Raw genomic sequence first — 13,079 nt, 5'->3', positions numbered from 1 at the left:
TTTCCTCCTTATGAAAATTTACATGACAAAGACTGAGTGGAAGGAAGAGAAAAGCCCAGGAATTTCCACTCAAGGAATTAACAAACTCCATGTGGAAGAAAGGTAGATATTCAACACAGAGAAAATAAAATTTCTGTATCATGTAGTAGGATAAATAAAGCCTTTTAAGGAGCCCAGTTTTCATAGGGATCATGATTTTCAAGAATAGCATTTGTCTCAGCCAAAACCAATGAAAACCCAGACAGACGGACAGATGTATATATTTGACTCTCCCCCAAGACCACAATTGGAGAAATCAAGCCACTCAACTGTACATATTAAGCTGTTGAGTTTCCACCTTGAAAGGTATACACTAACTCTCTGGTAAAAAAGCAGAATAACAATAAAAATTAAAAAAAAAAAAAGGTAGAAAGCGCCCTGGCTGGTGTGGTTCAGTGGACTGAGTGCCAGCCTGTAAACCAAAGGGTCTCGGTTTCGATTACCAGTCAGGACACATGCCCGGGTTGCGGCAGGTCCCTAGGGGGCATGCATAAGAAGCAACTACGCATTGATGTTTTTCTCCCTCTCTTTCTCCCTCCCTTCCCCTCTCTCTAAAAATTAAATAAATAAAATCTTAATAATAAAAAAAAGGTGGAAAGCTACTATGATACCCATGTTCCTTGCACACAGTCAGTGGTGAGCCAGCTTAGAAAGGACAGACACGGAAGTGTAGCCGCCCTTCCCTTTGGCAATAGTCATTTAAGGCAGTTTACCGGCATCACCTGCAACTGCACTCATCCCAACTATGCACTAAGGGCCTACTTAAGACAGATGCTGCCTGCAGTGGCTCTAAGAAAGGCAGAGATAGGCGACTGTTTGGGAAAATGTGCCCTTAATTTAATTTCCGTTTCTAACCTCAGTTTTCAAAAGCGAAATCAAGGATCTTAAGTAGGTCTGTATCAGCTCCCACAGTTCTCTTTGGGCCAGAGGGAAAAAGATGGCAGCATCAAGAAAGAAATACCAGGGAGTCCTTTCTCCCCTTCAACAACACGAGGTTCCCTCATTGAAAGATGCTCACCCTATTTCCCTGTGCTAAGCAGGTTACACATCTGAAGATTCCACTCAGAGGCACTGACCCTGCAAAAATTATTTTTAAGTATCCTATACACACAGATCGATTTACTAATTCCTACTACACAATGAGTAGTAAGTTTATTCCCTCTTTGTTTCAAATGGAAGAAAATCATAAACCTGAAATTGACAAGTTTTTGAAGTCATACATCCCTTTATATAAAGGAAATGAACTGATTAATCCAAGGTCACATTGCCAAGCAGGGCTGGGACAAAACCCCAAGGTCTCCTAACCCAGCCATGGACTATTTTCCCATCCTACCACATTCCTGCCTTCACAGCTTTAAGAAAATTAATTTTTTTCCTGTTAAGTCAGTAGTTTTTTTTTTTAATTTTTATTGTTATTCAATTACAGTTGTCTGCAAAGTCAGTAGTTTTATTCCTGTTTGATCAAGAACCTCTTAAAGAAACTTAATGTAAGTGTGGGCTCCTTTCTGCCCAGAAAGATGTACTGAGCTCTAAGACTTCACATATAATAAAGTTCCCTAGACCCATCCCCCCCAAAATATTTGCCAGTTTTTAAGACAATCTGGAATTCAATATAATTTAATCATTTCTAAGTACTGTTCTTTCAAGTAAACTTTTGAAAGAATCCAAAAATCTCCACAGAAAAGTTCCTGATTTTTCTCCTGGGCAAAGCACACCCTTGATGAGGTCAAACCACCCATGACCAACAGTGCCCCCACAGACACCAAATCTGAGAAAACGTTCAGAGGAATTTGGGATGAGGCAAACCTTAATAGATGAAAAACATTTCAGTTTACTTTCTGGAGCTCCTCCCTTCCAAATTCGGAAGGAGTGCTGCCCCATTCAAGCTGCTTCTGCATCCATCACTTTGTTTCATCAACAACCAACTTCCTGGGAGCAATGAGCTCTTCTGGCGGTTTGCAAGTTTTGCAAGCACTGGCAGTTTGTGTGCCAGCAACTTACACCAGCCCAGGTGGAAGGAGGAAATCACACACCACAATTTTTTAAATTGAAAATAACTAAAATATAGGTAAGATGCACAGTGCTGGACCAAGGTACTTGCACTGCTGAAATCAAATGAAAAATGAAGTTCTCTCAATTTGCAAAATAGAAATTAAATTCCTAGTTTCTCAATTGTAAGTACTTTCCCCCATAAATTTTTTAAAACCCTTTGGCACATGCTTCCACTTTTCCAAACATAGAATCCACTGTAAGATGGTATCTAATTAAATATCATATAAATTTAATTAAGCTTAATATATCCATGAGTTTAACCTAACCATGTTGGACAGTGTTTAAAACCATTGAACACTCCATAATCTATGTAAAGTTATATTTTCACAAATAGAATATGGAAATCATTTCATAAACTATGACCAAGTGAATGGAGCTTGGATGACTACGTGACTGACTGACCCCCATTCGGATTCCTAATTAAGCTGTAGCCATCATGGAACCTATTCTAAAAGGGGCTCCTAATCAACCAAGTAACAGGCTGTGGAGCAATTGAACTATGGACTTTCACAAAACAGAACAAAAACCATTCTGCGGTTACTTGGAGAAGAGCATTTTAAATCTGTATGAAGCTTAAATCAAGCACAGAGGGTTCCAGGAACCTAGTTCTTTGCTTTCTGAGGATTTTCTTACAGGGTGCCCTAAACTCTATTTAAAGCAGCCTCAAGTAGCCACAGCTGGAGGGTCAGGCCTTACAGAGTAAACAATAGTTAACTCAGTTCAGACTCAGGACTTAACTACAACCGATGGCTAATTATCCTTCTATTAGGTAACAATATCTGAAAAGTCAGTTTTTAAATGACCCATTTGTAATTATGTTTGTTCACTAATGGATTCCAATCAACAATTAAATAGCACAGGACAAACTTCCCTATTGAGAGCTACAGAGGGAAAGAGAAGAGTTCTGGCAAAGCCTCCAGGACAAAAGCACTTTTGAAGCCCCTCCCAAAAGAGAGGAAAAAAACTGTATTCTGAAAACATAAATTAATAATGCACACTGTATATGCTCAATAAACATTCCGTAAATACAGAGGTTACAAAAATTCCCTTTGAAAAAAAAACCCCACAAAATAAAAGCTGAATTTTTTCAAAAGTTGTTCAAATTCACATTTCTTAAAACATCCTTTAGTTAATTGTATGATATGTGAATTACATCTCAATAAAGCTATTTTTTAAAAACCATACACATTTACAAATGAAATGATATGCCTGGACTTGCTTCCCAAAAACATGGAGGGGAGAAGTGCATTGGGAGGTAGATCAAAGAGCTGGGGGACGGTATATAGGGTTCATTACATTATTGGTCCACTTGCATTAGATGTCTGTTATCCTCATAGTGAAGGGTAAGAAAAACACCCCATACCAACAGAAGGGAATTAGTTTATTTAAAGTACTTGGCTGCATATTCAATGTTCCCTTAATTCAGAATTTTGTTTTAAATAAGACTTTTCAGCTCTGGCTGGTGTGGCTCAGTGGACTGAATGCCAGACTGCGAACCAAAGGGCTGGTTTGATTCCCAGTCAGGGCACATGCCTGGGTTGTGGGCCAGGTCCCCAGTAGGGGGCACGCGAAAGGCAACCACATATTGATGTTCCTCTCCTTCTTTCTCCTTCCCTTCCCCTCTAAAAATAAGTAAATTAAAATCTTAAAAACACACACAAAAAGACTTTTCAGATCTTCTCACAAGAAAAAGATGCTCTATCTCCAACCACCGACTTCCCAATCAGTTGTAGTTGTCACTGCCTATGAAGAGCCCGGCGTGTCAATTTCTCTTCACCTGGCCCAAAGTACTAAGACTCAGAGGTACACACAAATGCTTCCATACAAAGAACGCTAGGACTACACGATTTGGAACTAAAGTGAGAATATCTGTCCCCAGTTCAGAAGTGCGCAATCCTTTTCATTGTATCTAAGAGGCACAGTCAGGTAGGTAGGAATTTATCAGTGCAACGTATGCTCTGACCAAGATAAACAGCAAATTACTTGACAGCAAATTATAAGTCAGTGGAAGGAGCAAAGGACAGGAAGTGAGGGTGGAGGGACATCTGCTAAATGCTACATAAAAGAGTCATAGAGGATTACATTGTAAAAAAAAAAAAAAACTACTATCTATATCTCCACCTTGTTTCTCAACATCGAGCTAATTCTCCTTGAGAGGTAGACCCTCACTCATTTCATTCATTTCTTCCTAATGATACCTTGAGATCTAAGATTACAGACCTGTGCATGACAAAAGTTTAAAGAATAATCAATGTAAAGTGCTTAAAAAGAGACAGGTCATGCTTTCTTTAAACTCTCTGAACAGCACGTTTTGCCAAAACAAACTGAACAAGCAGTGGTTGGAACCTGCATCCTGGTTCATAAGGAAACCGAGATGTATTAGACTTGTAGGGATGAACGGATTGGTTGTTCGCACAATGGGCTTTACTGGCTGTGGTAGATTAAACAGTAAAGAAGCAAATAATTGTAGCTGTTGATGTGGGCAAGGCTGTCAGTTGTGGCCACTCACTGGAGAAGGAACATGGGTACAGGTGCAAAGAAGCCACCACACATGGCTCTTCAGATGGCATCCTTAACAGATTACTCAGGTGACTGTGCTCATGGCCCAAGGTCCCCTATAAAGTTACCTTAGGATTGCAAGCAAACCAAAACAAATGAAGAATGTCAGAGCTCTCCAGCTCTCTGCATAGAACCCAACAATCACCTCCCCTCACACCTCCTCCTCCTTCAACTATTTGCAAAGAAAAGTGGATACAGTGCAGGGTTCAGCCAGCCCCATAGTCTATAACATAACCCATGTTTTGAGGAACACACCTGCATTTTTCCAAGCTATTGACCAAGAGGTGTTACTTGCATCTCGGTCAGGCTCAATTTCAATGAAACCCTGGGAAATAACAGGATAAAATTATTAGTTTAAGGTCCTCTCACTTCCCTGCCTCCTTCCCACATCTCACCTCCCAAACGGATAATGCTAATAGAAGTAGTTGCACAACTGGATTACATTGTAAAACCACCTCGATAATTTTTGCTAATTGTATAATTTGTTGCAAATGTTCATTGCCTGTACATCTCAGCTTCCCAAGGGCAAATGAAGTTTCACTGTTTCTCTCTGTACATATCACCAAAAACTTTATGGGAGAAGGCTGCTTGGGTGTAAGTCCTGCCACCCTGCCCAATCCAAAAGAAGCCTTCATGTCAAAAAAGTAAACTTTTCCCAGGAGGGCCTTTGTCACCAGGAAATGTGACTTGCAAAGACTTTGCGTGAGAGAATGCAAAATTTGATGTACTGAGGCCTTAATTTTCAAATTGTGCTATGGAATCATCAGCAAGTTGATCAAACCAAATTGTGAAATTGGGCTAAAACAAATGTGTCATCTAACTTTGTCCTCACAGCAGCCGTAAGATAGAATATTATGATCCCTTTTAAGAAATGAAGGAAAGAGGTTTGCCCCAAATCACACACATAGCTGCAGAGCAGTGGAGCCGGGAAACGGACCCTAGAAATAATTTTCGATCTCTTCATCACTATTCCTAGTGAAGGGTGTGTACTCGGTGTGATCACCAGATGAGAACTTCCCCAATTTCACAGAATAAAACTGAAGAAGACTTCACCCTCACCCATTCTTTTCCCCATCAGTATCCCAAACCAAGATTTGGGGTTCAACTGGGCAGCAATTGCCCATTTAGAGGACATCAAAAAAAACTGAAGACAAGACACCAAGAGCATGAAAATCATGGAAATAAAGAAATAGCTGTTTTTAAAAGAGTGACTTTTATAAACAGACTGGGTTTATAGCTTGTGTTTCAGAAGACAGTGTATAAAGTACTTGGATAGAAAGTACATACAAAGTATTAAATTATACAAAACATAATAGTATGTAAGTATATAATGCATAAAGCTTTTGCATAAGAAAAATACATAAGCACATCCACTCCCCAAAAGACAGGATACAAATTAGCAACTTCCAACTGGACCAGACTCAAACCACAATTTTCTTTTTTATATATAATCTTTATCCATTCATTTTGCTTAATGACAACAATGGATATACCAAATTCTTCAATTTCTCAGCCCTAGGCAGGTAACTGGCTAATTAACTGGTCAGCTTGGACAGTATTCTAAACCTTGCAGTTATATAAAAAACTAAGTGCAGGTTTCAAGAGGATAAACTACTGTGGAAACTTTAACCTCTGGTCTTCAAAGTCCTACTTCTTTGCATGTAGAGCTAAGAACAGATCTGAGCTTCTTACCAACTCCAACACTTTCTCTCCAAATAAAAGCGGGAGACCAGCACATTACTGACACACAACATGAAGTGGAGACAGGAGGCAGATGGAATGACCCCCACTGCCTCAACGTCATGCTTAAGTCATTAAAAAAAAACACCCCACTAACGGCCCTGAAGTTCCCACAGGCCAAGAAACACTGGGGATTTTTAAATATTTCTCCTCCTCTGCCTGGGAATGCTTCCTCCTCCCCTCCACCCTCCTGTCTAAAGACAATGCCTTCAGCCTTTGAAACTGCATCTACTGTAAATAGCTCTGAATATTAACACAGCCTAGCATCTCATTGCTTTTAAAAGACCCCCAGGGTTTCAAATTACAGTCCTGAGGAGGGGGAAGGTCCCCAGTGAGTAAATGTCACCAAGCTCATTCAAAAAGAGTTGAAAGTTAGGCTTGCTCATGAAACTTCAATCTATGGGGTATGTCACAGAAACCCCTTAGAGTTTTAAACAAATAAGAAAAAAAATTAAAAAGACCTGGGACAACCAACGTTCTTTATTGCTTAGAGTGACTTTCAACTCAATGAATCCCTTTTCTAGATTCCTCTGCCCCTGGATGTCACTTTTAAACTAACTATAGGCTATTTTAAATAACCTCCTTCTGCCTTCCTTTCCATTAACAGATCTTCAGGGCTTTAGCAGGTGCACAAAATGGGCCCAGGTGCATTGTTAAGTCACACAAAACCCTGCTGCTCTCTTGCATTCCTGTCCAGCCTGAAAGAGAGGATGCTGAAAAGACTCTGCACCAAGGAGACACCTCTGCAGAATGGGGAAGAGGCCCTTTCATTGTGAGCATGTGTCTGAGGGAGAGAAAGGTCAGCCAGAGGCCATCCCAATGCACTGAGTGAAGGCTGCCTGGGGAACCCAGGCAAAGGAGTTAGCACTGCAGGGACAGAAATCTTCAGCTCCAGGAGCAGAGCTCGGATGCCTGACAATGGGACACGTCCACTAGGATCCAGCTCTCATTATACTGCACTGAATCATCTTCATCTTTTTGGAGACGAAGAATTATTGCTGACAATATATTCGAAAGTTCAAAGTTTGTGAAATCTAGTAGCCAAATGTAACTATGGAAAGAGATGAACATACTTCTTTTTAAAACAGTCCCTTGAAAAAGGAGGCAAGAACAGCTGTGACATACCCTAAAGGCAGGAGGAACACAGTGCCACCATAGCTCACTGGGCCCTGGGCAGGGGTCTCTAAGCACTGATAAATTAGATTTTATGTCCATAATTTCATAGTAGGGGTTTTTCTGTCAAGGCAACCAATTCTATTTGCCAGAGGCTTCCCCTTACTCAAAATAGGCGTGGGAGAAAACTAGTAACAGACAAGTGCCCCAGCCTGGAGGGAAGGCAGGCCATGCTTCTGACACTAGTTGCCAAAAGTCCTCTGAGTTCCAGCTAAAGCAAAACTCTGAAAGCCCTCGCACCTCTCAGGTTTTCTCTCCACCATTTCCCTGTGGATAAAAGGCTCACCATTCCAAATCACCCTTTGCCCTTTCTGACAAGTAGGAAGATGTCAATGTCTCCTTGATAAGTCCTTGTCCTTATCAATGTGTCCTTGATAAGTGATATAGGGACATAAAACAGAAATGGGCAGAAGTCAGGACCTCAAGACAATCTGGACAATAATCTATTTCTTAAAACAAACAAACCAACCAACAAACAAACCCTAGAGAATCTCATGTTGGGTTCCTGAACAATTTGGTCATCTGCATTTTAAATCTAATTTGCATAAACAGGATGGGAAGTATTTTCCAAGTTCTTTATTCACAGCACCTTGCATACCTGGGCCTCCCAGCACAACTGTAAAATTTGAAGACAAAAGCACTCTTTGCTTCACAACTACAACAGCAACCACATTTTGTTTTTATTTTCTGAAGTAATCATAAGCATCACTTAAATGCCCAAACCAACGATTCAAGGCACCCAGGTTTGGTACTGCAGACACATAAGGAGACATAATCCAAAGAGGCCCAACACATTCCTCTTCATGTGGCACAGGAGAGTCACATCCGGTGTCCCTCAGTGCATGTCTTTGCTTCTGAATGCCACGTCATCGTCCCTCCACACTGAGAATGAAAATCAGGGTTTGTGCTTCCTTCCTATCATAATCCCACTGGGCCATCATTTAGCTCCCAGAGAGGTTAAACTAGCAACGCTGTGCTCCACGTCAGCCACAGATTAAGAGTCTACGGTACATTGGATTTAATGTTTCTTCAACAGTTTCTGAAGGCTTGCTCTCAAAAATAATTCACAGAAAGCAAACATCTGAGTTCTAAGAAGTTCAATTTCTAAGGTTCTGGGAAGTTAGAATAAGGCTTGGCAGTGCTTGGTGCTATTTATGAATGTGCTGGTTGGACTATGCCAATCTCACCTACGTAATGGGATGGCAGACTCAGTTACTGCTTGACTACTACAAGTTATTGTGCTAAATAATTGTCCTCGGACTAGAGGAATGAACGTCACTCCATTCCTTCTATTCAAACTGTATGTACATTCACTATTAAAAAGTATTAATTTCCTTATGCTAGGCCTAAGAACAGCTCCAAAATTAGATATACTGTTTACAAAAAGAAAAAAAAAATCCATAAAGCCACAGGTCCCTTTCTATCTTAAACCCACAGCCTGAAATTGATTGAACTAGCTGCAGTAAATCTCATTCATGGGATTGTAACTTAGGTGAAAGAATTTTCTAGATACAATATAGACTCAGAGGGTGTAATCTTGGTGAAATTACAACATACTTTTTTATATAAACAGGGACTTTCTTCCTAAAGTCTTGCTGAATCATAGCCAGGAATATAAACTGTATAAATATTCTGATGGAAAATTCAGAAAAGAGTAATGATTTAAATGGGGGAACTGAAGTCTAAAGAAAAATAAAAACATCAGCTTGATTTTTCTTTAATCAGAAAGAAAATAATTTCCCAATGTTTTTGTACTGAACGCTGTATAGCCAGAAGTCACACTCTTCACATCTTAAAATCTAATCAGTTAACACTATAATCAGTACAATCAAGTCCACTGAAGGTCAAAAACACCCAGTTTGATATTTACTGATCATCAAATGTGTGAGTAGAGAAGACTGCAATTTTAAAGGTATCTTGTGCCACATGAAACATCACTCCTAGGTAACAGAATGCTCAAAAAACAACCAGTAGTTCTGACCCAAAAATTAAAGGGCAAGGTAAAGTGGATCTTGTGACAATGGGGAAAAATGCAAATAAGAGGACACCCTGTCCTCTCTGGGAAGTCACCACTTCTGAACTAAGTGCTTGCCACAATGCCACTGACACATGGCATTGGGAATCACTTTCCCAACAGGTGAACAATGAAGAAGTTATTCAGATTCTGCTCACATGACTTTATTTTTAATTTTTTTAAAAAACTACCTTAAGAGTATGTAAAAGAAAAAAAACACAATACCCCAGACTGCCCCAATTAAATAAAATACCACCTAAAGGCAATGTTTAGCTCCTAGTATTTGATACAAGCACGACCTGTTAAACAACTATGACCTCTGGTTTTCACTAAGTCAATGAATTCCACAGAAGCAGCAGAATATGGAAGAGAAAACCTAATCGTAACTAAAGGGTCCCACTTCAGAACTCTGTCGTACTCCATCATCCAACAATGTGTGTTCTGACCCAAGTTAAATCTGGCCCCGATCTTCAGAGGTACAGGACCTTCACATGAAACAGAATTAACTTCTTCCCTTTATGGCAGCCAGATATCCAGACCACATTTTCTTAGATCAGGCCACAGGTGTTGGTTAAAACTTGTATCACCGGTTTTCTCTTTTTTAAACAGTGAATGTCATGCCTGAGGTTATTACTGTGTCCCTTCGATGTTCTAGGAAAGATGTCCAGTTACTCAACTGAAAAGTAGACTACTCAAGCTAGGCCTTTTCTGGAAGGCACTAATAATTCTGCAGAGATGCTAATTACACATAACTGAACAGGACTTTGACTAATGGACCAAATTGTTCAAAAGTTTAGGAAAGCTGTTATATTCTACCATGTTTACAAAAGTCTATTGTATTTTTTTCCTCCCAAATCTCCTGTAATAAGTGTCCCACTAAGTCCCATAGGCCCAAATCCTGACAATACAAATAAGAGCCTCTTTTGGCTGAAACAAAGTCTGCTTAAATCAACCAAGTCCCTGGCACTCTCTCCTGAAGTAGCACTACTCCAAAACTAATTGGCACTATTTGTAAAGGAGAAATGCTAGAGGGTGGTCCCCACCCCAATGGATCATATGCCCAAGGGGGCCCCCAGGGAACAGAGAGGTCTGGACCTCAGTTCCCTAAAATGCCAACGAGGCAGACAAGGACAAACTCCCAGCAGTCGCAGATTTACAGGAACTCTCAAAGCCCCCTTACTGGAGGGCCCTCCAGGAAAGGCTGCTTTCTGCCCTGACGACAGCCAAGTCAGGCCAACATGGTCGTGGGGGATGAAAAGGCGGCTACACACACACTTTCACTCACAAATAATGTAAATGCAAAACTGGAGGCAAGAGTCACCTTCATTCATTACCCCCTGGAAGGCCAAGGAGCTCAGACACCAAAGAGTTCGGTTAAAGGAGAGGAAAAAAGAAACACTTAACCACATACCCCCAGACAGATGTCCTCAGTCTCCCCTCCAGATGTTTCCCACTCTCCTCCCACAAACACCTCACCTCCAAACTTTCCTTCACATTCTCTCACTTCCAAACCCCAGCTCACCCTCAAGACACAGTCACACTCACCTCCACACCCCCACGAGACACACACTTCTCTCCTCCAGACCCCCACGACCCACGCTTGCTCACCTCCAGACCCTGACGAGGCACACACTTTGCTCCTGCAGGCTTCTCACGCCCGCCCTCTCTCCTCCAGACCCCCCCCCCCCCCCGCACGACCTCATCACTGCAATCCACAATAACACTTTTCCAGGCCGTACGGCTTCACGCGCACACAACTGAACCCGCGTACCCTTCGGGGAGAAGCACCCCAGCCGCCCCGGCCCCAAGTGACAGCGCCCGGCGCGCGGGGAACACGGAGAAAGCTGCACTCACAGGCTCCGCGTCCAGGCAGGCAAGTCCTGAGGCAGCGCTGCCAGCCCGCGCCCACCGCAGTCCAGCGAGTCCCCAGCGCAAGTGCAGGCTGCGGCGCAGGGCACCCGCGGGCCGGCTGTGGCCGTTGCGGGCTCCAGCCAAAGCAGCAGCAGCAGCAGCCACAGGAGAAGACGGGGCGAGCGGCGCGGGGCTCTGAGCGATCCGCGGGCCGGCCGCGCCATCTTGTCTGAAGCGCGCAGCGAACTCCGGCGCAGGGGCTGCGTGGTTCGGGACAACCGCAGCGCAGGCTGGCCCGCGGCGACTCTCGGCACTAGGCTCCACGCCGGGGCATGGCTGCAGGCACAAGTTCTCTACTCCTCCGCGACTCTGGCGCTCAGCGGGCCCCCAGTGCCCGGGTCGCTCTGCAGCGCCCGGAGGGGGCCGCGAACTCCGCGTCCATCCGGGCCGACCAGCCCGTGCTCACTGCGAACCCCACGTATCTGGGCAAGGGGTGCTCAGCGGACACTCCTTGTCCTCTCGCCACACTCCTGGCTAGCTCCGGAGCTCCCGTGCACGCCAAGTGCCGCGGCTGCAGCAAGGACTGCGCTCAGCCTCACAGCCTGACCTCTGCGCCCGTGGGCATCTTCCTCGAGGTTCCGCGAGCCCAACAGCAGACTCCGGGCTGGACGGCACGGCCACCCCCACAATCCTCCAAGGGTCCTGTGCGCCTTGCTGTCCCGGTGCTCAGAGCGGAGCGCGCACACTGCCCAAGACTATGCGCGGCTCCTCAGCTAAGCCGACCTCGCCTCCGAACAATCAGTCCAGCTCCGGCCAGTGCCGAGGCCCCACCCCCGGCCTCTAGCCTTCACACACGCAAGGCTTGAAGCTCCTTCTGCAGGCCCACGTTGGCTGCTTTGCAACTGTGCCCCGCCACACCCCCCGCCTCCTGCTCATTGGCTGCCCGAGCCCACAGCGGCCAGCCTGTGTGACCATTGGAGCGCTCACCAAGATCCCGCCCCTCCGGCCTCTAGGGCCACCCCGCCCTACTCTCTTTTCCCACCCAAGGTGTGAAAGGCGGGTTGGGAGGGGTGTTGGGTTGGGGGGTCACTGGGAGGGGCTAGGGAGAGAAGTCCTCCAGCCTTAAAGGGGACGTTGAGGGCGTTGGTGGAGAAGGGGAATGAGGAGAGGAGAGGAAGAGTAAAGATTTTTCCCTGTAGGTCTAGGGGAGGAGAGAAAATTGGTTAAGAACACATTGCCCCTCCACCCATTCTTTGGAGCTGTCTGGCCCCAAGATTTCTTTCCTTCTGCCCAAGGCTGCTGCCAACTGGGCCAAAGATTTAGATTTAGAGCGAATCTGCACTGTTTTCCGGGTGTCTTTCAGGAGCAAAGGCACAGACTTAAAACTTTACAAATTCCTTACTGATTGAAGTATCTTTAGTTACTTCATTAGGGGTGACAGCCTTCCTCCTCGCACAAGGAGCTCCTTTTTGCTCCAGACTTGTTCTTGACCTCTTAAATCCAGCAAAATGTCCTTGATTTCCAAAATGAATGTGTACTGCAGAAACCGAGTGTCAAATGGGCACACACTCCAGCCCCCAGCCCCTCTCCCACCCACTCCACCCTAGTTAGTTGAATAATACTTTTGGAAATGCTCCAGCCTTCCCCAAAG

General features: G+C 43.9%; 1 protein-coding gene across 1 annotated transcript in view; it reads right to left on the bottom strand.

The window, feature by feature from the left end:
- LRIG1 (leucine rich repeats and immunoglobulin like domains 1) overlaps positions 1-12,302 on the bottom strand; it is a 102,831-nt gene extending 90,529 nt beyond the window's left edge. The window contains exon 1 of the mRNA XM_024556617.3: positions 11,432-12,302. Coding sequence (XP_024412385.2) covers positions 11,432-11,652 — 221 coding nt within the window. The 5' untranslated portion in view covers positions 11,653-12,302. The remainder of the gene's footprint in view (positions 1-11,431) is intronic.
- Between the last annotated feature and the right edge of the window lie 777 nt (positions 12,303-13,079).

Source organism: Desmodus rotundus, chromosome 8 (genome assembly GCF_022682495.2).
Source record: "Desmodus rotundus isolate HL8 chromosome 8, HLdesRot8A.1, whole genome shotgun sequence".
Lineage (NCBI taxonomy): Eukaryota > Metazoa > Chordata > Mammalia > Chiroptera > Phyllostomidae > Desmodus > Desmodus rotundus.
Note: the sequence above shows the minus strand (reverse complement) of the source record. Positions and strands in the feature narration are given on the sequence as shown.